General features: G+C 46.3%; 1 protein-coding gene across 1 annotated transcript in view; it reads left to right on the top strand.

The window, feature by feature from the left end:
* The window catches only part of chd7 (chromodomain helicase DNA binding protein 7), a gene marked incomplete at its 3' end in the record, with an annotated part of 231,082 nt that overhangs the window by 176,856 nt on the left and 28,988 nt on the right, over nt 1-25,238 (top strand). Inside the window, exons 24-27 of the mRNA XM_084327629.1 lie at nt 6,505-6,704; nt 8,769-8,928; nt 14,491-14,580; nt 20,510-20,613. Of these exons, the coding sequence (XP_084183755.1) occupies nt 6,505-6,704; nt 8,769-8,928; nt 14,491-14,580; nt 20,510-20,613 (554 nt within the window). The remainder of the gene's footprint in view (nt 1-6,504; nt 6,705-8,768; nt 8,929-14,490; nt 14,581-20,509; nt 20,614-25,238) is intronic.

Genomic DNA, 25,238 nt, shown 5'->3' with positions numbered 1-25,238 from the left:
GGTAGGGATGGATGGAGAGAGACAGAGGGTAGGGATAGAGGGAGAGAGACAGAGGGTAGGGATAGAGGGAGAGACAGTGGATAGGGATAGAGGGAGAGACAGAGGATAGGGATAGAGGGAGAGAGAGGGTAGGGATGGAAGGAGAGACTATGTATGGATGGTGAGAGAGACAGGGTAGGGATAGAGGGAGAGAGACAGAGGGTAGGGATAGAGGGAGAGAGACAGAGGGTAGGGATAGAGGGAGAGAGACAGAGGGTAGGGATAGAGGGAGAGCGACAGTGGGTAGGGATAGAGTGAGAGAGACAGGGTAGGGATAGAGGGAGAGAGACAGAGACGGAGGGTAGGGATAGAGGGAGAGAGACAGGGTAGGGATAGAGAAAGAGAGACAGGGTAGGGAGAGAGAGAGACAGAGGGTAGGGATGGAGGGAGAGAGAGAGACAGAGGGTAGGGATGGAGGGAGAGAGAGAGACAGAGGGTAGGGATGGAGGGAGAGAGAGACAGGGTAGGGATAGAGGGAGAGAGACAGAGGGTAGGGATGGAGGGAGATAGAGAGACAGAGGGTAGAGACGGAGGGAGAGAGACGGGGGGTAGGGATAGAGGGAGAGAGACAGAGTAGGTATGGATGGGATATCTTTCCATCTCAACAACATAACAATCAATACCTTTAATCATGGATGAATCATCATTGTGTCTGGATGAGGTGATGCGTAAATAAGTAAATACAGAAAAAATATATATCTATATACAGTATTCGTATCTTCTGTATTTACTTATATCTAAGTAAATATAACATATTAATATATATATATATCTATACAGTATTAATAAGTAAATATAGAACTTATTCATATATACTAGGGGTGGAACAGGTCACAAAATTCACGGTTCGGTTCGTATCACGGTTTTGGTTTAACGGTTTTCGGTACGGTTCGATATATGTTGTTTTTTATTATTTTTTAAATGTAACACTCAAATACCATACATCAGCATAAGATATATATCCTAAAAATAATCCAACTTTTCAGTTCTTCTCAAGGACGTACTGTAGTGGTGCAAAAACTGAAAGAATGAGGCAGTTTGACATCAGGCACATTATTTTGACAGTGACCGGTTAGAGCTAGGAGAGATGTTGGTACAGCAAGAGGAGCATTGCTGATTTAAACATGCTTCTCATTTATTTGGTAAAAAATAAGGTTTACAGCGGTTTGCCTTAAATACAAAGACCGAACTGGCACACAAAGACTGAACTGACTGAAAAATATAGGCAACATTTGTCAAAGTATTAACTTAGTGCAAACAAACAAAATAATAAAAAAAAATGTGTGGCCACATTATAGACAAAGGCCATCAACATAAAGTATTGATTGATTGAAAATTTTATTAACAGATTGCAGAATGGGTACAGTACAGCTCAATACACACAATTGTTAAGGGGATGCACAGAGTATGCATATGCTCAACAAGCACTAGACTTTCTTAAAGGAAAAGTCACTGTTATATAAAAAAAGAAGAAAAAAAATAGGTACTAAATATGTACTAAATACATATTTACTTTTTAATTGCATGAAACATTATGAACCATTCTCTTATGCCGTTTTTCACTGCATGGTACCTAATTAACTTGACTCGCTTTTGCTATTTGAGAGTCTTGCTAGCCGTATTTGAAGTGACATCACACCAGGAAGTAAATAGTCAACAGTAACACACAGCATTGGAACCTGGAGAAGCCCTGATGATATAATATAAACGAACAGCTAATAAACGTGAAGTTATCTTTAAACCTCTGTTGTCAAGCCTTGTCAATATACCCCCCCCTTCCCCACTAATGGATCTTGTGTCGTGGAGTCACTTCGCTGTGAGCATTTCCGCAGTTAGCTTGTGGCTAACGTTCGTTAGCTTGCGGCTAACATTATAACCGAACAATACACACATGCCCCGAACCGTGTAGGTCGTATCGAACGGTGCACGGTTTGAATGTGAACCGTTCCACTAATATATACTGTAGTGGGAAAATAGCGACGTAAAACGAAGATGATGATGATGATATATATAAGTAAATATAGAACGTTCTATATATGTATATATTATGTTATATATAAGTAAAGGGACACGGACGGAGGGAGGGGGAGAGTGACAGACCGACGTCTGTCTGTCTGTCTCCCTCCGTCTCTCTCGCTGTCTGTCACTCTCCCCCTCCCTCCCTCCGTCCATGACAGACAGACAGACGGAGAGAGACAGAGTGTGAGACAGAGAGTGTGAGACAGAGTTAATGGATGCAGGCTCACACATGCAGTGATTTAGTAGACACAGCAATCTGTGTCCATCACACAAGGCCCACACACACACACACCGCTGATCAATACCACCTACACACGCACACCACGATGACCTATTACACGCACTATCCCTCTCACTCACTCACTCACTCTCTCGCTCTCTCTCTCTGTCTCTGTCTCTCCTCTCTCTCTCTCTGCAGTAACCTATTGTACACAGAGCCAGCCAGCTTATTCATGTTCACACATAGGCAATGAAGTGACCTTGCACACAGAAAGACACTTCAAAAGCACCTTGTAATATATGGCTTCACACACACACTTCAAAAGCGTGACCTAATATAAGGCATTACATGCACATCTAAACACAAACACACTTCAAAACCTTGACCTTATGTACAGCAACACACACACACACTCATTAACGGAAGAACATGCCTATTTTCATGGCTGACTTGGTGTGTGTGTGTATGTATGTATATATATATATGTATATTTATATGTATGTGTGTGTGTCCTATAGCCTGAGGGCAGCAGACTAGACTGGAGCAATAACAAGCCTGACCCCGCACTCACACACACACACACACACTCACACACACACACACACACACACACACACACACACACACACACACACACACACACACACACACACACACACACACACACAGAGTCTCTCTGTCTGACCTGATGTATGTCCTATTCTTCTTTCCGTCATGCTGTCGTCCTTTCACACAATCTCATCTGTCTCTGTCTTATACTCTGTCTGCATGTCCCTCTGTCTCTGTCTCTCGCTCTCTCTCTCTGACTGTCTTTATCTCTCTCTCTGTCTATCTTTGTGTGTCTGTCTCTCTCTCTGACTGTCTCTCTATCTCTGTCTGTCTCTCTGTATGCCTGTCTGTGTCTCTGTCTTTGTCTGTCTGTGTCTTTGTCTGTCTGTGTCTCTATCTCTGTCTGTCTCTCTCTCTCTGTCTGTCTGTCTCTCCATCTTGGCCTGTATGCCTGTCCCTCTGGCTGTCTGTCTGTCTCTATCTCTGTCTGTCTCCATCTCAATTTTTGTCTGTCTCTCTCTAGCTCTCTGATAGACTGAGATAAAGAGACAGAGAGAGACAGACATACAGAGATGGAGAGAGACAGACGGATAGAGATTTACACCGACTCCAAGTCAGCCCCCAGGCTCTGACCCAACACACACACACACACTGCTGGTAGGGTGGTCCTAGCTGGTGTGTCAGATAAAGTTAAATGCTTAACAAGAGACTGATACTTACTAGACTGTGTGTGTGCGTGCATGTGTGCGTGATATGTCTGGGTTACATGTTAGTGAGATGTGGTTGTGTCGTCGTTCATCATGACCAATCGGGGTCATGCATGTTACCGTGGTGACGGCCATTCATATCATCTGGCAGCCAGTCTGGTTCTTCAAAATTAACATAATAAGCTAACATTACACGGCTACATCATTCTGCCTATGTATGTATAGTCTGTTCACGACACAGAAGACCATTTTGCACCCCATGTCGTTGTCAGTTTTGTTAGCTTAGTAGGGGTGGGACGATGCATCAATCCAGATCGATACATCGATCTAATTCAATCAATGATCCAATAGGATTGATGCAACGTAATTTTTTTTAATAAATCGGTTCATATTGATACTGTATGTGGCGAGTCTCGTATACGCCCAACAACAACAGCAGTAGCATGTGAAACGCCTGTGTGTAGCCGTTACAGCAGGGCTCCAGAGTGCCAGGGCTGTACGCTAAGCTTTTTCACTAGGGGCACACTTGTGCCCCTAAAAATATTTTTTAGGGGCACATTTTTTAATAACAATTTTACCATTATTTATATCGATTGTTTTTGATTTAAAAAAAAAAAGAAAAAAAAATGTTATTTTTTTTTTAAATAAAATATATATATTATATAATCATACTTGTAGTTGTATTATCTGCGAGACATCGCCACAAGTCTAAATGCTCGCTATATGCAACCAGCTCCACTGTCTGTGTGTACTGAGTAGCCTCCAGCTACGGCCAGGATTCTCCGGAGCTGCAGCTGGGCCCTATACTGTAGCCTCCAGCTACGGCCAGGATTCTCCGGCGCTGCAGCTGGACCCTATTGACTATACAGCGTGCCCTCAGCTCGAATACGCATCGACTCAGTGTTATAAGACATTGATATCAGGACGGAGCTATCTGAACTATTTAGTTTAATGGGACGTTTCGTTTTGAACAGTAAGCTAACGCAAGCTATCATGCACTACTAGACTTACTGGAGCATTTGTTGATAGCTATCAGTAGCTAGCCGGCTGGCAGGCTCACCGAGGTCCCAGTGTTTACAACAGCCACGGGTGCGAGAGCGCTGAGGAGGAGCAGACGCCGCAGCTCGCTGATCATACCTGCTGAGTGCTCACTGCTCAGCTCGCGTGAGTGACGTCATCGCGTCATCACACGCCTTGGATAATTTAGGAGTGAAATGCGAATCCAAGGCTTGAAAGCACTACTCTCAAGCCCGCCCCCAGATAATATTTACCAATCGCAACGGCCAATTAAAGGGGCAATTTGCGACGATATCATCGCACTGTACCTATTTGGTCGCATTGTGAGACCTGAAATAAGTCCCTGCTTTTTTTCCCCCCTGCAACGGGTCAAATGCATCTAACATGCTTTGCATCCTCGCCATTCCTTTATGCCCACGTCGCGTTAAAGACCTAAACTAACGTTAGCTGCTTACGCTAACTAACGATGGTATTTACTGATGATGGACAGATGATGTTGATATTTAAACATAAAAAATATAATGCATAATCATGCAACATAAAAAAATTGTTGTAGGAACGGTTTGGGAGCGGGAGGGGTTTTAGGTTGTGGGTTGTGAGTTCCAAAAATGTTTACTTAAAGGGGACCTGCATTGCTATTCCTAGCACTATTTGGGCAACTTTACACAATTCCTGTGAGTCTATTGAAGACATCTGTAAGGCTGTGATGGCCTGGCTCCGCCCATAAGCACTGAGTGACAGTCATCCACACAGTCTGCGACTGGTAGACAGAGAGAGATAGAGAGAGAGAGGGAGAGGGAAAGAGAGAGAGGGGGTAAGATAGAGAGAGAGAGGGGGAAAGAGGGAAAGAGAGGGAGAGAGCCCCGGACTCAGCGGGACTGAGAATGAAACGCTGTGTAAACAAGCACACGCAGAAGCGGGCTCTCTCTCTCTCCCTCCCCCTCTCTCTCTCTCTTTCTCTCTCTCTCTCTCTCCCTCTCTATCTCTATCTCTCTCTCTCCCTCGCAGAGTGCAGTCGAGGTGTCTGGTTTCACTATCTGCCTCGCTGTTTGAGGAAATGATTTCCACTCTGCTATCGCTGTGTGGGCTGCCTAGGTTGTGGGCGGGCATTGGCTCCAACCACAGAGCCAATCGAATCACTATCCGCTTCCCCAGCGCCACGTGACGTCACCATGCGCGTCAAATCAGAACGACCTGATTAAAATGGACCAGGAAATGAATGACCTGAATGACGGCAATCCGCCAATATGGTATTTAGAGACAAAAACACATTGATACTAACTCCTATTACTATAATGCAATGCTAGAGACTCAAAAAAGACATTTATAATGCATGTCGCCTTTAAAGTTTAAAGCTCAATATATCAAAATGTGGCACTTTACTGTGAACAGCAGGTATATTTGTATGAAAAACAATAGATTGTCTGGAAGGGCTCCAAAATTAATCTCAAATTATATTTTCGTTGCCTTTTTTGAGTTGATACATTTTAAACGTTACTGATTGTGTTGAATGGGCATATAATATTGTCTCATATCGATCGCAGGCACGTGAATCAAACATATCGTATCGTGGCAGACTTTGTGATATCGGCAAATACCGCATCGTTGTCCAAAGAATCTATATCGTATTATGATGAAACTGGTCCCCACCCCTATAGCTTAGCATTGTATATGGCTCGCTAGCCAAGGTGGCCGGCGTTCGCTAGCTTACAGTTGGCTAGTTAGCCAATGTTAGCTTCTCTATCAAGACGGTCTGTTTGTTTCTAAATACAGGTTGACGTTACCTTGAAATGCAAATATGAACTTTATATGTTGTTAGTTTATCACGTTAGAGAGGATGTTAGCATGCTAACCCTTCATTATCATTACTACTATATAACATATAAAACAGCTAAGACCACAGCCATGGTGTTTTAACCTGTATTATCTCTGTCTGTCTCTCTCTCTCTCTAGGTGGGGCCGTTGGGACGACATCTTGTCTCATGGTCGTTTTAAGCGTCCTCTCAAAGAGATGGATGTGGAGACGATCTGTCGCGCTCTGCTGGCTTACTGCCTGCTCCACTACAGAGGAGACGAGAACATCAAGGGCTTCATCTGGGACCTGATCTCCCCCACAGAGGACGGCTCCACCAAGACCCTGTCTAACCACTCAGGTGAGCCCACACACACTCACCAAGACCCTGTCTAACCACTCAGGTTAACATATTAATTAACCAGGCTGTAATATAACATATGAACCAGGCTGTGATATAACTAGGGATGCCCCCCGAAACCCGGTTCTAAACGGGAACCGGTACTAAATTAGAAAAAAACTTGAGTATTGATAAGTTCCGACGTTATTGGTACTGCTATCGGTAGTCTAGGAGCGGATTAGCTACGGAGCTAATAGAGTGTACCATCCATCTGCGACGCAACGGTGGCAGCAACACTGGAAACGGAGTAACGTTAACGTTATGTCGAGTTCATACTACAAGTACACGTATGAACTCGACATAACGTTAACGTTACTCCATTTCCACGAAGTGCTTAATTAGCAGCAATCTGTTGTTGAAAATGTAACCTTAAAAATCTCCGTGCATAGCACCGGAAACCGGAAATGCGAGGACAGGAAGCCGTCATGAAATCATAGTAGTCTTTTAGGTCGCTTTCACATATAGTTTTGGTGGACTCGGTGCGGTTCTGGGGGTGAAGTTGCAACATTGTTGCATTCTTCATTTGGTTCGCCTGCGTTCACATAGAAATCTGTGAGGCGGACCGAGACCTTCTGAACAATGTCACGCGGTCGAAAAGGGCGCTCGGCTATTGGACAGTGGAAATGTGTGTGTGTGGCTGCGAGCCCGTGTGGCTGCGAGCCTGTGTGTGCGTGTGTGTCTGTGTGTGGACTGTCTGCGAGCCCTCCAGATCAGCGGAGCGAGTTTTGACATGGCATTGATCCATTGTTCTATTGAAGCACATTACCACCATCCAACATGTGAACCAGGCTGTAATATAACACATGAACCAGGCTGTAATATAACATGTGAACCAGGCTGTAATATAACACATGAACCAGGCTGTAATATAACATATGAACCAGGCTGTAATATAACACATGAACCAGGCTGTAATATAACATATGAACCAGGCTGTAATATAACACATGAACCAGGCTGTAATATAACATATGAACCAGGCTGTAATATAACACATGAACCAGGCTGTAATATAACACATGAACCAGGCTGTAATATAACATATGAACCAGGCTGTAATATAATAATGTATTTGAGTCAAATAACATCCAGCAAAAGAGCTGGTTTTGGTTGTTGACAGGCAGGAGTCTCTCTCTGTAGTCTTGGTTCAGATGGTTCAGAAACCAACTGTAGTATTTCTGTTTATTATGCTAATGTGTCGTTACTACTAGGCATTACTACGACTGTAGCACCCAGGTTCCACTGTTTGATGAACAATCTTACTGACCCTTAGCTGCCAGTGTACTGAAGTGTACCCTTCCTGCTGACTTGTTGTACAGAACCTGCAAGTGGCTTTGGATGAAACCGTTTAGCTAAGTGACTAAATAAATGTTAACGTTTAACCGTTTAGAAGCGGCACAGAGGCTCCCAGACTGCAGAGACTTCTAATGTAGAAATTACACATTTATGAGGACTATGCAGCTTTTAACATGTTGGAAATACTTATGTCTGGCTGTCTGTCTGTGTCTCTCTCTCTCCCCGCTCTCTCTCTCTCTCCATCCGTCTGTCTCTCTCTCCCTCGCTCTCTCTCTCTGTCTGTCTCTCTCGCTCCCTCTCTGTCTGTCTGTGTCTCTCTCTCCCTCGCTCTCTCTCTCCATCCGTCTGTCTCTCTCTGTCTCTCTCTCTCCCCGCTCTCTCGCTGTCTCTCTCTCGCTGCCTCTCTGTCTGTCTGTCTCTCTCCCCGCTCTCTCTCTGTCTCTCTCTCTCTCGCTCTGTCTCTCTCTCTCGCTCCCTCTCTGTCTGTCTGTCTCTCTCCCCGCTCTCTCTCTCTGTCTCTCTCTCTCGCTCTGTCTGTCTGTCTCTCTCTCCCTCGCTCTCTCTCCATCCGTCTGTCTCTCTCTCTCGCTCCCTCTCTGTCTGTCTGTCTCTCTCCCCGCTCTCTCTGTCTGTCTCTCTCTGTCTCCCTCTCTCTCTCTCTCTCTCGCTCCCTCTCTCTCCCTCTCGGTCTGTCTGTCTCTCTCTCTCTCTCTCTCTCTCCCTCCCTAGGTCTCTCAACCCCGGTCCCTCGAGGTAGGAAGGGAAAGAAAGGGAAACCCCTCGCCCCCCCTCCACAATTGCCGCGAGCTGATTGGCTGGCCACCTGCAACCCTGACCAATTACTGCAGGAGGACAGTTACAAGAGACACCTGAAACATCACTGTAACAAGTAAGACACACACACATATACATACATATATACACACATGCATATATATACACACGCACATACACTCCCATACACATACATACTCACTTTGTATGGATGCAGCAGTGTAAACTGTTATTTGGGTTAGTCTTTGTATGGATGCAGCAGTGTAAACTGTTATTTGGGTTAGTCTTTGTATGGATGCAGCAGTGTAAACTGTTATTTGGGTTAGTCTTTGTATGGATGTAGCAGTGTAAACTGTTATTTGGGTTAGTCTTTGTATGGATGCAGCAGTGTAAACTGTTATTTGGGTTAGTCTTTGTATGGATGTAGCAGTGTAAACTGTAACAGGTTAGTGATCTGAGTCTCTCACTCTCTATAATAACACAGTAACAGGTTAGTGATCTGAGTCTCTACTCTCTATAATAACACAGTAACAGGTTAGTGATCCGAGTCTCTCACTCTCTATAATAACAGTAACAGGTTAGTGATCTGAGTCTCTCACTCTCTATAATAACACAGTAACAGGTTAGTGATCCGAGTCTCTCACTCTCTATAATAACACAGAAACAGGTTAGTGATCTGAGTCTCTCACTCTCTATAATAACACAGAAACAGGTTAGTGATCTGAGTCTCTCACTCTATAACACAGTAACAGGTTAGTGATCTGAGTCTCTCACTCTCTATAATAACACAGTAACCGGTTAGTGATCTGAGTCTCTCACTCTCTATAATAACACAGTAACAGGTTAGTGATCTGAGTCTCTCACTCTATAATACAGTAACAGGTTAGTGATCTGAGTGTCTCACTCTCTATAATAACACAGTAACAGGTTAGTGATCTGAGTCTCTCACTCTCTATAATAACACAGTAACAGGTTAGTGATCTGAGTCTCTCACTCTCTATAATAACACAGTAACAGGTTAGTGATCTGAGTGTCTCACTCTCTATAATAACACAGTAACAGGTTAGTGATCTGAGTCTCTCACTCTCTATAATAACACAGTAACAGGTTAGTGATCTGAGTCTCTCACTCTCTATAATAACACAGTAACAGGTTAGTGATCTGAGTCTCTCACTCTCTATAATAACACAGTAACAGGTTAGTGATCTGAGTCTCTCACTCTCTATAATAACACAGTAACAGGTTAGTGATCTGAGTCTCTCACTCTCTATAATAACACAGTAACAGGTTAGTGATCTGAGTCTCTCACTCTCTATAATAACACAGTAACAGGTTAGTGATCTGAGTCTCTACTCTATAATAACACAGTAACAGGTTAGTGATCTGAGTCTCTCACTCTCTATAATAACACAGTAACAGGTTAGTGATCTGAGTCTCTCACTCTCTATAATAACACAGTAACAGGTTAGTGATCTGAGTCTCTCACTCTCTATAATAACACAGTAACAGGTTAGTGATCTGAGTCTCTCACTCTCTATAATAACACAGTAACAGGTTAGTGATCTGAGTCTCTACTCTCTATAATAACACAGTAACAGGTTAGTGATCTGAGTCTCTCACTCTATAATAACACAGTAACAGGTTAGTGATCTGAGTCTCTCACTCTCTATAATAACAGTAACAGGTTAGTGATCTGAGTCTCTCACTCTCTATAATAACACAGTAACAGGTTAGTGATCTGAGTCTCTCACTCTATAATAACACAGTAACAGGTTAGTGATCTGAGTCTCACTCTCTATAATAACACAGTAACAGGTTAGTGATCTGAGTCTCTCACTCTCTATAATAACACAGTAACAGGTTAGTGATCTGAGTCTCTACTCTCTATAATAACACAGTAACAGGTTAGTGATCTGAGTCTCTCACTCTATAATAACACAGTAACAGGTTAGTGATCTGAGTCTCTCACTCTATAATAACACAGTAACAGGTTAGTGATCTGAGTCTCTCACTCTATAATAACACAGTAACAGGTTAGTGATCTGAGTCTCTCACTCTATAATAACACAGTAACAGGTTAGTGATCTGAGTCTCTCACTCTCTATAATAACAGTAACAGGTTAGTGATCTGAGTCTCTCACTCTCTATAATAACACAGTAACAGGTTAGTGATCTGAGTCTCTCACTCTCTATAATAACACAGTAACAGGTTAGTGATCTGAGTCTCTCACTCTCTATAATAACACAGTAACAGGTTAGTGTTGGTTAGGGGTGGAGGTAGTGTTGGTGTGTGTGGAGATTTCTAATAAATGGCTGCCGTATAGCAGGACTGGCACTCAACCTACACACACCTCCCTTCCCCTCTCTCTCTCTTCTCTCCCTCTCTCTCTCCCCCCTCTCTCTCTCTCTTCTCTCTCTCTCTCTCTCTCTCCCCCCTCTCTCTCTCTCTCTCTCTCTCTCTCTCCCTCTCTCGTTGTCAGGGAGACATTACTCCTTGCCCCTGCTTGCCAGGTTTTGTGGGGAGGGTCTGGCGCTTTCTGTGTGTGTGTGTGTGTGTGTGTGTGTGTGTGTGTATATCTGGCACCACGCCAGGCCAGGTGCTAGGCAGGCAGACCTGTTGGAAATGGGTAAAATACGGCGCACACACACACTCATACATACATGCGCGTGCACACACACACACTCATACATACACACACGCGCGCACACACACACACACTCGGGGGTGATTATGTGGTGCCATCTGCTAGGTTGGAGCAGGGAGCTGTGTGGCTAATCAGACTTGGCACATTGATGGATGGGCACACAGCCTGCCAACACACACACACACAACCTGTCAACACACACACACAGCCTGCCAACACGCACACACAAACAAACAAACAAACACCCAAACCCACACACGGGCCACAAAAACGGCTACTGCTGTATTTACGTACATGCACATACATAAACACATACCAACCCTCACACACACCCTCACATGTACTCACGCACACACACACACACCCTCACATGCACACGCACAAATAAGTCAACTCACTCTTCTCTTTGCCATCTCAAACATTTTCTCTACTCATCCCTCTTTCCTTCCATTCTTCTCCTCTTCTCTCTCTACTCTCCTCTTCTCTCTACTCTCCTCCCATCCCCTCTTCTTCTCTCTTCTCTCCTCTTCTCCTCTCTTCTCTCTCCTCATCTTCTCCTCTCTTCTCTCCCCTCATCTTCTCCTCCTCATGTCCTCCTCCCCTGTCCTCTCTTCTCCTATTCTCTCCTCACCCCCCTACTCTTATTTTCTCATCATCACCTCTTTCCTTCCAATCTTCTCCTTCTCATTCTCCCTTCTTTTCTCTTATCTTCTCTTCTCTCCCCTCCTCATCTCTTCTCTCCCTTCCTCTTCTCTCCTCATCTTCTCCTCTCCTCATCTCTTCTCCTGTCCTATCCTGTCCTCTTCTTCTCTCTCCTCATCTCCTCCTCCTCTTCTCCTCTCTTATCCTGTCCTCCTCTCCTCCCCTGTCCTCCCTTTCTCCTCTCTCATCCCCTCTTCTTATTTTCTCTTCTCCTCTTCTTGCTTTTGTATCTATATTTTACAAATGATATTCCTGCATAATTTATGTATAAAAGAAAAGAATAATAAACTTTACTCTACTGTGTTTCACCTAGAGCTGCCGTGGTATTGATTTTTTCCTTAACGCACAAATTTGCGAAGCTATTGAAACCGCCGCGGTAACCGCAAAAAAGAAAACATTTTAATGCATTTTTTTTTCATAATGTCACAGCTCTCTAATTCAAGGAGTATCTTTTAGTTCATAATGTCACAGCTCTCTAATTCAAGGAGTATCTTTTAGTTCATAATGTCACAGCTCTCTAATTCAAGGAGTATCTTTTAGTTCATAATGTCACAGCTCTCTAATTCAAGGAGTATCTTTTAGTTCATAATGTCACAGCTCTCTAATTCAAGGAGTATCTTTTAGTTCATAATGTCACAGCTCTCTAATTAAAGGAGTATCTTTTAGTTCATAATGTCACAGCTCTCTAGTTAACCTATTAAACCCTAGCCCTATTTTCAGAAAATGCACCTAAAAATACATACCTAAGTAAATGGAAGATTGCTCCACTTCTACAAGGTCCATTTGCATGTTCTTGGTATCTAGGGACATATAGGGATCTGATTGATTGATTGAACATTTTTATTAACAGATCGCAGAATGGGTACAATACAGTATGGCTCAATACACCCAGGGAATGTATTCCCAGTGTCAGAAATATTGTGTCCGTTACTAGGCTTGAGTAAATTGTAATGAACCAAAGGAGAATATAATATATATATATATGTAAACATTGATATTTTAACAATGCAACATGTTAGAGGGTTCCTTGAACTATTGAATCGGAAATCTAATCGAACCGGGACCTTGTGAGTCGGAATCGAATCGTTTTGGGAAATCGGTGGCGATACCCAGCGCTAATATCACTCACTGTAGCTCTCGGTAATAACTCATCAAATCAACATGCAAGACGACGACATGTTTTTAGTTCCAGTCTGTGTGCTTAACACTTTGACTGCCGGGACCCGTCTTTAGACGTCTTTGCTGGCCATGCTAAAGTTGCCGGGGGACGCTGTACGTCGTCCTTATATCAATATTTCAAAAATCTGCGATCGGATTCATAATGTCCCTCCGCTGGCCTGAGATCCACCAGCAGGACCCACTGAGCTCTCTGGCGGTTCAGGAGCGCCATCTGGTGGCCGATCGGCGCAACCGCTTAACAGGAAGCGCAGTAGAGGTTTTGCTGGTCGGCCATATTACTTCCGGGCACTCGGTATAGGTTCCGGCACTCTAGCTCGTCACACTACATAGCGATCGATTGCCAATAACTCGATAAACAACATGATTTGGACGTATATACCATTATACAAGCTGGAGATGGACCGGGTAATAATATATCCCATAATGATAAAATTTCTACTCGACGATGATCGCCCAACGGCGCGCGGAGACTGGGGTGAGTTTCAGCGTGTAACGTTACCGTCTTCGATAATAACTGATATTATCAACATTTGACCCACATTAGATGATTGGTATAACGCTGCCCACGGAATTATAAACGCCCCCTCGCCCATCCGGTCAACATCAGATGACGTGTAGTAACTTCTAGAAGTACGTCTAGTTGGAATTTTTTATATCGCGCTGATTGCCATCAAACTGTATTTCATCATCAATATAATGCATTTGGGGCTATATATCACGTTCTGGAGAAAGCTGCAGAAAGAGATGAAAACATACTTATACATTAGACCATACTTTACTATGAATATGTGAATGAAAAAGTTTAACGTTGCTACACAATGAACAATACATATAGGACTTTGAATGGGCCCTAATAATGGCAATGTAGCAATAGAATTTAAAAAGTTATAGCCCTGCAAAGAAGGGGACTTTCTCCATAGACAAATAGCGCTGGCAATCTATGGTATATCATTAATTTAACCTTAGGCAACCAAAGTGTTAATAAATCATTGTTGTTTATTAAGAGTTCATTTTATGATCTTTATGAAGAAAAAAATACTTTCAGGTGTGATGGAAAATGTATTTATACTTAACGTCAATGTAACCTTCTCCCCTTCTTTCTTTCTCACTCTATCTCCCTCGCTCTTTCCTTCTCTCTCTCTTTCTCTCAGGGTGTTGCTGAGAGTCAGGATGTTGTATTATCTCAGACAGGAAGTCATCGGAGACCAGGCTGAACGCATCCTGGAGGGAACTGACTCTAGGTGGGTGCCTGTCTGTCTGTCTGTCTGTCTGTCTGTCTGTCTGGGGGTGGCAGTGGATCAGGAGGTAGAGCAGTCGCCTGGTGATCTGAAGGTTCCCTGTTCGATTCCAGCTCCACTCGCCTTCATGTCAAAGTGTCCTTGAGCCAGACACTGAACTGTCTGGCTGAGCTGCTGAACACTGAACTGTCTGGCTGAGCTGCTGAACACTGAACTGTCTGGCTGAGCTGCTGAACACTGAACTGCTCCTGATGAGCTGGTTGGAGCCTTGCCTGTCTGTGTCTGTCTGTGTCTGTCTGTATGTCTGTCTGACTGACTGACTGACTGACTGACTGACTGACTGACTGACTGACTGACTGACTGACTGACTGACTGACTGGCTGACTGACTGACTGACTGACTGAGTGAGTGTGAGATATAAGTTGTAAAGCACTTTGGGTGAAGACTGGTTAAAATGTCCTGTGTTTCCATTTCTCTCCATCTCTTTCTCTCTCTCTCTCCGTCTCTCCCTTTGTCTCTCTTTTTCTTTTTCTCTGTCTCTTTCTCTCCATCTCTTCCTTTCTCTGTCTCTCTCTCTCTTTCGGTCTACTCGTTTGTGTATTCTTCCATCGTTTGCTCTCGTCTCCATCTGTCTGTCTCCAGTGCTCTCCTCTCCCTGTGAGCCCCATCGACTCTTCCGCTCCCATCCCCCTCTCTCCTCTCCTCTCCTCCCCCTCTCCTCTCCTCTCCTCCCCCACTCCTCTCTCTCCTCCCCATCCCCCTTTCACCCAGATGTGTGTGCATGTATAATGTAGAGGATCTACATCTCTCTCTCTCTCTCTCTCTCTCTCTCTCTCTCTCTTTCTCTCTCTCTCTCTCTCTCTACCTCTACTCAGCAGCTACTGTGACAGCCGTGTGTGTGTGTGTGCGTGTGCCAGACGTGAGCATGTGGGTGCCAGCACACCAGCATATGCCAGTGGGATTTAGCATGCCAGCTTTTGTGTGTGTGTTTGTTAGAGGCTAGAACTGTGTGTGTGTGTGTGTGTGTGTGTGTGTGTGTGCGCGTGATATGGGCTAGAACTGAGTGGGGGGGGGGGGGTTAAGAGTGTCTGCTGGTGTTTCTGGAGATAAGAAGCTGAATCTGGAATTCCTCTGTTTTCACTGCCCTCTCTCCTCCATCCCTCTCTCTCGTTCATCCCTCCTCTCCTTCCTCTGTTTTCACTGCCCTCTCTCTCCTCCACCCCTCTGTTTTCACTGCCCTCTCTCTCTCTCTCTCTCTCTATCCTTCCTCTGTTTTCACTGCCCTATCTCTCTCCCTCTTTCTCTCTCTCTCTCTCCATCCCTCTGTTTTCACTGCCCTCTCTCTCCTCCATCCCTCCCCTGTTTTCACTGCCCTCTCTCTCCATCCCTCCTCTGTTTTCACTGCCCTCTCTCTCTTCCACCCCTCTGTTTTCACTACTCTCTCTCCTCCATCCCTCTGTTTTCACTGCCCTCTCTCTCTTCTCAATCCCTCCTCTCCTTCCTCTGTTTTCACTGCCATCTCTCTCTCCCTCTCTCTCCTCCATCCCTCTGTTTTCACTGCCCTCTCTCTCTCCCTCTCTCTCCTCCAACCCTCTGTTTTCACTGCCCTCTCTCTCTCCCTCTCTCCTCCAACCCTCTGTTTTCACTGCCCTCTCTCTCGCTCTCTCTCCTTCATCCCTCCTCTCCTTATGTTTTCACTGCCCTTTCTCTCCATCTCTCCTCCATCCCTCCTATTTTTTCACTTCACTCCCCTCCTCTTCCTCTGTTTTCACTGTCCTCTCTCTCTATCTCTCCTCCATCCCTCCTCTCCTTCCTCTGTTCACCTCTCTCTCTCTCCTCTCCTTCCTCTGTTTTCACTGCCCTCTCTCCTCCTTCCTCTGTTTTCACTGCCCTCTCTCCTCCTTCCTCTGTTTTCACTGCCCTCTCTCTCCTTCATCCTTCCTCTGTTTTCACTGCCCTCTCTCTCCTTCATCCTTCCTCTGTTTTCACTGCCCTCTCTCTCTCCCTGTTTTCACTGCCCTCTCTCCTCCTTCCTCTGTTTTCACTGCCCTCTCTCCTCCTTCCTCTGTTTTCACTGCCCTCTCTCTCCTTCATCCTTCCTCTGTTTTCACTGCCCTCTCTCTCCTTCATCCTTCCTCTGTTTTCACTGCCCTCTCTCTCTCCCTGTTTTCACTGCTCTCTCTCCTTCTTCCTTCCTCTGTTTTCACTGCCCTCGCTCTCTCTCCCTCTGTTTTTCACTGTCCTCTCTCTTTCTCTCTCTCTCTCTCTCCTCCATCCCTCCTCTGTTTTCACTGCCCTCTCTCTCTTCCACCCCTCTGTTTTCACTACTCTCTCTCCTCCATCCCTCTGTTTTCACTGCCCTCTCTCTCTCTTCTCAATCCCTCCTCTCCTTCCTCTGTTTTCACTGCCCTCTCTCTCTCCCTCTCTCTCCTCCATCCCTGTTTTCACTGCCCTCTCTCTCTCCCTCTCTCTCCTCCAACCCTCTGTTTTCACTGCCCTCTCTCTCGCTCTCTCTCCTTCATCCCTCCTCTCCTTATGTTTTCACTGCCCTTTCTCTCCATCTCTCCTCCATCCCTCCTATTTTTTCACTTCACTCCCCTCTTCCTCTGTTTTCACTGTCCTCTCTCTCTATCTCTCCTCCATCCCTCCTCTCCTTCCTCTGTTTTCACCTCTCTCTCTCCTCTCCTTCCTCTGTTTTCACTGCCCTCTCTCCTCCTTCCTCTGTTTTCACTCCCCTCCTCTCCTTCCTCTGTTTTCACTGCCCTCGCTCCTCTCCTTCCTCTGTTTTCACTGCCCTCGCTCTCTCTCCTTCTTCCTTCCTCTGTTTTCACTGCTCTCTTTCCTTCATCCTTCCTCTGTTTTCACTGCCCTCGCTCTCTCTCCTTCATCCTTCCTCTGTTTTCACTGCCCTCGCTCTCTCTCCTTCTTCCTTCCTCTGTTTTCACTGCCCTCGCTCTCTCTCCTTCTTCCTTCCTCTGTTTTCACTGCCCTCGCTCTCTCTCCTTCTTCCTTCCTCTGTTTTCACTGCCCTATCTCTTTCTCTCTCTCTCTCTCTCTCCTCCATCCCTCCTCTGTTTTCACTGTCCTCTCTTTCTCTCTCTCTCTCTCTCCTCCATCCCTCCTCTGTTTTCACTGCCCTCTCCCCTCCCTGTTTTCACTCTCCTCTCTCTCCTCCATCCCGCCTCTCCTTCCTCTGTTTTCACTGTCCTCTCTTTCTCTCTCTCTCTCTCTCCTCCATCCCGCCTCTCCTTCCTCTGTTTTCACTGTCCTCTCTTCTCCTCCTCCCTGTTTCCACTGTCCTCTCTCTCTCCTCTCCTACATCCCTCCTCTCCTTCCTCTGTTTTCACTGCCCTCTCTCTCTCCCCATCCCTCCTGTTTCCACTGCCCTCTCTCTCTCTCTCTCTCTCTCTCCTCTCTCTCTCTCTCTCTCTCTCTCTCTCTCTCTCTCTCTCTCTCTCTCTCTCTCTCTCTCTCTCTCTCTCTCTCTCTCTTTCATCCTTCCTCTGTTTTCACTGCCCTCTCTCCTTCATCCTTCCTCTGTTTTTCACTGTCCTCTCTCTTTCTCTCCTCCATCCCTCCTCTGTTTTCACTGTCCTCCTCCTCCCTGTTTTCACTGTCCTCTCTCTCCTCCACCCCTCCTCTCTCTTCTCCATCCCTCCTCTCCTTCCTCTTGTTTTCACTGTCCTTTCTCTTCTCCTCCTCCCTGTTTCCACTGTCCTCTCTCTTCTCCTCCTCCCTGTTTCTACTGTCCTCTCTCTCTCCCCTCTCTCCTCCATCCCTCCTCTCCTTCCTCTGTTTTCACTGCCTTCTCTCTCCCCATCCCTCCTGTTTTCACTGCCCTCTCTCTATCTATCTTCTTCACCCCTCTGTTTTCACTGCCATCTCTCCATCTCTCTCCTCCATCCCTCTGTTTTCACTGCCCTCTTTCTCTCCATCTTTCCTCCATCCCTCCTCTGTTTTCACTGTTCTCTCTCTCTCCCATTCCTCCTCCTTCCTCTGCTTTCACTGTCCTCTCTATCTCCTCCATCCCTCCTCTCCTTCCTCTGTTTTCACTGCTCTCTCTCTCTCTCCTTCCCCCCTCCTCTCCTTCCTGTTTTCACTGCCCTCTCTATCTCTCTCTGCTCCATCCCTCCTCTCCTTCCTCTGTTTTCACTGCTCTCTCTCTCCTTCCCTCCTCCTCTCCTTCCTCTGTTTCCACTGTCCTCTCTCTCTCCCCTCTCTCCTCCATCCCTCCTCTCCTTCCTCTGTTTTCACTGCCCTCTCTCTCCCCATCCCTTCTGTTTTCACTGCCCTCTCTATCTATCTTCTTCACCCCTCTGTTTTCACTGCCCTCTCCCTCTACCTCTCTCATCCATCCCTCCTCTGTTTTCACTGCCCTCTTTCTTCTCCATCCCTCCTCTCCTTCCTCTGTTTTCACTGCCATCTCTCCATCTCTCCTCCATCCCTCTGTTTTCACTGCCCTCTTTCTCCATCTTTCCTCCACCCCTCCTCTGTTTTCACTGCTCTCTCTCTCTCCCATTCCTCCTCCTTCCTCTGCTTTCACTGTCCTCTATCTCCTCCATCCCTCCTCTCCTTCCTCTGTTTTCACTGCTCTCTCTCTCTCCTTCCCCCATCCTCTCCTTCCTCTGTTTTCACTGCCCTCTCTCTCTCCTCTATACCTCCTCTCCTTCCTCTGTTTTCACTGCTCTCTCTCTCTCCTTCCCCCCTCCTCTCCTTCCTCTGTTTTTCACTGCCCTATCTCTCTCTCCTCCCATACCTCCTCTGCTTCCTCTGTTTTCACTGCCTCTCTCCTTCCCTCCTCCTCCTCCCTTCCTCTGTTTTCACTGCCCTCTCTATCTCTCTCTCCTCCATCCATCCTCTCCTTCCTCTGTTTTCACTGCTCTCCTCTCCTTCCCTCCTCCTCTCCTTCCTCTGTTTTCACTGCCCTCTCTATCTCTCTCTCCTCATCCCTCCTCTCCTTCCTCTGTTTTCACTGCTCTCTCTCTCCTTCCCTCCTCTCCTTCTTCTGTTTTCACTGCCCCCCCTCTCTCTCTTTCTCTCTCTCCTTCTTCTGTTTTCACTGCCTCTCCCTCTACCTCTCTCATCCATCCCTCCTCTGTTTTCACTGCCCTCTTTCTTCTCCATCCCTCCTCTCCTTCCTCTGTTTTCACTGCCATCTCTCTCCATCTCTCTCCCCCATTCCTCCTCCTTCCTCTGCTTCCACTGTCCTCTCTATCTCCTCCATCCCTCCTCCTTCCTCTGTTTTCACTGCTCTCTCTCTCTCCTTCCCCCCTCCTCTCCTTCCTCTGTTTTCACTGCCCTCTCTATCTCTCTCTCCTTCATCCCTCCTCTCCTTCCTCTGTTTTCACTGCTATCTCCCTCCTTCCCTCCTCTCCTTCTTCTGTTTTCACTGCCCCCCCCCCTCTCTCCCTCTCTCCCTCTCTCTCTTTCTCTCTCTCCTTCTTCTGTTTTCACTGCCCTCTCCCACTCTCTCCATCTCCACCCCCCTGCTCCCATCTCTCCCATCTCTCATCTCTCCAGGTACTTGTATAGTATATTGGTCTAAGTATATACTGTTCATTAAAAGCGACGGGTCAGATATGTACTGTTGGTATGGACAGATATTTAAAGTGTATTACTCTAAATCTGTATCATCAGTACATCAGAGTGTGTTGAAAGTGACCTTTTTGAGGGGTGTGGCTGAGTGTCCATAGCACGGTAGCATGGTGAAGTCACTGTGATTAATAATACCACACTGCCTGATTTTCTCTCTCTGTCTCTGTCTCTCTCTCTGTCTCTCTCTCTATCTCTCTCTCTATCTGTCTTTATCTCTCGCTGTCTCTCTCTCTCTCTCTCTGTCTCTATCTCTCGCTGTCTCTCTCTCTCTCTCTCTCTCTCTCTCTCTCTCTCTCTCTCTCTCTCTCTCTCTCTCTCTCTCTCTCTCTCTCTCCAGTGAGTTAGATGTTTGGATGCCTCAGCCCTTCCATGCAGAGGTTCCTGCTGATTGGTGGGACAGTGAGGCTGACAAGTCACTGCTGATTGGTGTATTCAAACACGGTAGGACCGGACAACATAAACATCTCACACACGATCACTCTCTCACTCACACAGACACACACACGCCGTAAACATCTCACACACAATCACTCTCTCACTCACACAGACACACACACGCCGTAAACATCTCACACACAATCACTCTCTCACACACACACAGTAAACATCTTGCACACAATTTCTCACACACACAAGCATCCTCGGACACTATGTAAACACGCATCATGCTCTCACACACAAACGCTGGCAATTTGAAGCATGGTAAACATCACTATCTCTCTCACACACACACACTCACACACACACTCACACACTCACACACTCACACACACACACAGGCACATTAACCCAGCAGCTGATTGGTGTTGCCATGGTGACTGTGGACCACAGCTGGCAGTCTCGGTGTGATGTCAGCACAGTGATTGATGGGCGCTGTCAGACCGCCCACATGGTGGGGGGGGGGGGGGTTTGAGTGTATATCCATTCATTCAAACCTTTATTTTAACTGAAAGATCAGTTGAAGCTGCTCTCATTTGCAACGGTGCTGATTTAGGCACCGCTCTGGGGGTACAGTAGGTGCTGTCGCTGCTGATTCAGGCACCGCTCTGGGGGTACAGTAGGTGCTGTCGCTGCTGATTCAGGCACCGCTCTGGGGGTACAGTAGGTTCTGATTCAGGCACCGCTCTGGGGGTACAGTAGGTGCTGTCGCTACTGATTCAGGCACCGCTCTGGGGGTACAGTAGGTGCTGTCGCTACTGATTCAGGCACCGCTCTGGGGGTACAGTAGGTGCTGTCGCTACTGATTCAGGCACCGCTCTGGGGGTACAGTAGGTGCTGTCGCTACTGATTCAGGCACCGCTCTGGGGGTACAGTAGGTGCTGATTCAGGCACCGCTCTGGGGGTACAGTAGGTGCTGATTCAGGCACCGCTCTGGGGGTACAGTAGGTGCTGATTCAGGCACCGCTCTGGGGGTACAGTAGGTGCTGATTCAGACACCGCTCTGGGGGTACAGTAGGTGCTGTTGCTGCATCTTAATTGAGGTTTGATCGCATGGAAATGATCAATTGAAAGACCGGAACGGAGGCAAACAGACGTTCACTCCAGTTGGAAGTTTCTCAGTCTTACCTCCTCCTCCCTCCTCCTCTCATCCCTCATACCTCCTCCTCTCATCCCTCTCATCCCTCCCCCTCTCATCCCTCCTGGAGCTGGATCAGAAGACATTAGTGGGTTAGATGAGCTTCAGTTTCACGCCTTTATTTCAACTGGCAAGACACTGAGGTTACCCTAATTTACTGCCAAAACAAAACAGTTTATTAGCAATTGCATACATAGACACAATAAATAAAAATAAACAATAACAAATCTGCTAAGAGTTACAAGTCGACACACAGTGGTCGGAGATTAGAGTTCCAATCTAAAGGTCAGATTGTGTGCATGTGTGTGTGGGGTCAGATTGTGTGCATGTTGTGTGTGAGAGAAGGAGGGAAGATTGTTTGTCTTGTGTGAGAGAGGGAGAGAGGTCAGATTGTGTGAGAGAGAGAGGTCAGATTGTGTGAGGGAGAGAGAGGTCAGATTGTGTGAGAGAGAGGTCAGATTGTGTGAGGGAGAGAGAGAGGTCAGATTGTGTGTATGTTGTGTGAGAGCGAGAGAGAGAGAGGTCATATTGTGTGAGAGAGAGAGGTCAGATTGTGTGTGAGAGAGAGAGAGGTCAGATTGTGTGTGTGAGAGAGAGAGGTCAGATTGTGTGTGTGAGAGAGAGGTCAGATTGTGTGAGAGAGAGGTCAGATTGTGTGTATGTTGTGTGAGAGCGAGAGAGAGAGGTCAGATTGTGTGTGTGAGAGAGCGGTCAGATTGTGTGTGTGAGAGAGGGGTCAGATTGTGTGTGAGAGAGGTCAGATTGTGTGTGTGAGAGAGGTCAGATTGTGTGTGTGAGAGAGGGGTCAGATTGTGTGTGTGAGAGAGAGGTCAGATTGTGTGTGTGAGAGAGGTCAGATTGTGTGTGAGAGAGAGAGGTCAGATTGTGTGTGTGAGAGAGAGGTCAGATTGTGTGTGTGAGAGAGCGGTCAGATTGTGTGTGAGAGAGAGAGGTCAGATTGTGTGTGTGAGAGAGCGGTCAGATTGTGTGTGTGAGAGAGAGGTCAGATTGTGTGTGAGAGAGAGAGGTCAGATTGTGTGTGTGAGAGAGAGAGGTCAGATTGTGTGTGTGAGAGAGAGGTCAGATTGTGTGTGAGAGAGAGAGGTCAGATTGTGTGTGTGAGAGAGAGGTCAGATTGTGTGTGTGGGGGGGTCAGATTGTGTGAGAGAGAGAGAGAGAGAGAGGTCAGATTGTGTGAGAGAGAGAGAGAGAGAGAGAGAGGTCAGATTGTGTGTGAGAGAGAGAGGTCAGATTGTGTGTGAGAGAGAGGTCAGATTGTGTGTGTGAGAGAGGTCAGATTGTGTGAGAGAGAGAGAGAGGTCAGATTGTGTGCATGTTGTGTGTGTGACAGTGTTAGTAGTAACTGTCAACATGTATATACTAATTGAAATGAGATGGAGCGAGAGGGAGGTAGAGAGGGGCGTAGAGAGAGAGGGAGGGAGGTTGAGTGAGTGAGTGAGAGAGAGAGAGGGGGGAGGTAGAGAGGGAGGGAGGGAGGTAGAGTGAGTGAGAGCGAGAGAGGGGAGGTAGAGTGAGTGAGTGGGGGAGTAGAGGGAGGGAGGTAGAGGGAGGAAGGTAGAGAGAGGGAGGGAGGTGGAAAGAGGTAGGGAGGTAGAAAGTGAGAGGGAGTGAGGGAGGTAGAGTGACGGAGAGAGCGAGGAGTAGAGGGAGGGAGGTAGAGTGAGTGAGAGAGCGAGGAGTAGAGGGAGGGAGAGAGCGAGGAGTAGAGGGAGGAAGGTAGAGAGGGAGGGAGGTAGAGAGAGGGAGGGAGGTGGAAAGAGGTAGGGAGGTAGAAAGTGAGAGGGAGGGAGGGAGGTAGAGTGACGGAGAGAGCGAGGAGTAGAGGGAGGGAGGTAGAGTGTGTGAGAGAGCGAGGAGTAGAGGGAGGGAGAGAGAGAGGAGTAGAGGGAGGAAGGTAGAGAGGGAGGGAGGTAGAGTGAGTGAGTGAGAGAGAGAGGAGTAGAGGGAAGGTAGGTAGAGGGAGGGAGGGAGGTAGAGTGAGTGAAAGAGTGAGAGAGATAGAGGAGTGGAGGGAGGTAGAGAGCATGGTGTCTCAGAGGGATCTGCACACTCTAATCTCTTCTGGTTGGATGAACCTAACTGACTCGCACACACTGCTGGCAGATGGACAAAAGCCTCTTGCCATCTTAACTCCCTGTCATACACACACACACACACATACTCTACATGTACACACACACACACATCTACATGTACACACACACACACACACATAGTCTACATGTGTACACACACACACACACACACACATCTACATGTACACACACACACTCTAGGGTTCACACATATGTACACCTGCAGGTGTGCTTAGACCACATAGATGTGCATCCACTCAAAACACTGTCTCTCTCCTCTCTCTCTCTCTCTCTCTACTGTTCTCTCTCTACCTCTGTCTCTACGTCTTTCTCTACATCTGTTTCTCTACCTCTCTCTCTACCTCTCTCTCTACCTCTCTATCTACCTCTCTCTCTACTGTTCTCTCTGTGTCTCTACCCTACCTAATTATCTCTCTGTCTCTCTCTCTATCTCTCTCTCTCTCTCTTTATCTCTCTCTCTTTATGGTTCCTGGGGTCTGGCCTTCTGTCGTTTTGCGTCCTTCATTTAATATGGAAGCACTGTGTGTCTCTCCCCTGCTATGTTTCCAGACAGGCCACATATCAGATGATGTCAGGAAGGACCGTCTCTTCTTCTGCTTCTAAACACCACTTGTCTTAGCATTGGGAGTCCATGGTTTAACTCAGGGGTTCTCAAACTTCTTTATACCACGACCCCATTTTATTTAGGAATTCTTTTGGCGACCCCACACTTAATGTATCACGTCATTTCAACGTGGAAATAAGGAATATCTAAATAAAACAAAGCACACGTTGTTGAACTTGATCATGCATATTTATTAGAAAATTAAATTACAGCACTGTTATCAATGAAATGAATGAATATTATCAACAAAAGCAACGGAATTGTTCTGATTCACCTACCCACCACCCCACTTTGGGTCGCGTAGTTTGAGAACCGCTGGTTTAACTTGATTAAAAGATGCTTCATGGTGTTTCCCCAGATTATAGATATATAAATACTATTTTATTAATCTCTAAATGAATCATGGTGACTTGTAAAACATGAAAATAATCTGAAATAAAAAGAGTATTTGTAGGCGTCTCTCGGTCATTAGAAGTATACAGGTAAAGCCAATAGAGGTAATCGGAAGGTTCCCGGTTCGATTCTGGCTCCTCCCGGGCAGCGTGTCGATGTGTCCTTGAGCAAGACACTTAACCCCTAATTGCTCCCAATGAGCAGGTTGGCACCTTGCATGGTCTCCTTTGCCGTCGGTGTGTGAATGTGAGGCATAAATTGTAAAGCGCTTTGCATAAAAGCTCTATATAGGGCATGCAGACCCTCATCTGCACCTTCCTTTACACGGTTTATCTTTCTCATATTTTTATATTCAGAGTAAACATTATTGCCTATA

The sequence above is a fragment of the Notolepis coatsorum genome (assembly GCF_963971535.1).
Source record: "Notolepis coatsorum genome assembly, chromosome: 13".
In the NCBI taxonomy this organism is placed as follows: Eukaryota; Metazoa; Chordata; class Actinopteri; order Aulopiformes; family Paralepididae; genus Notolepis; species Notolepis coatsorum.
This window is presented reverse-complemented; position numbering and strand designations above follow the sequence as displayed.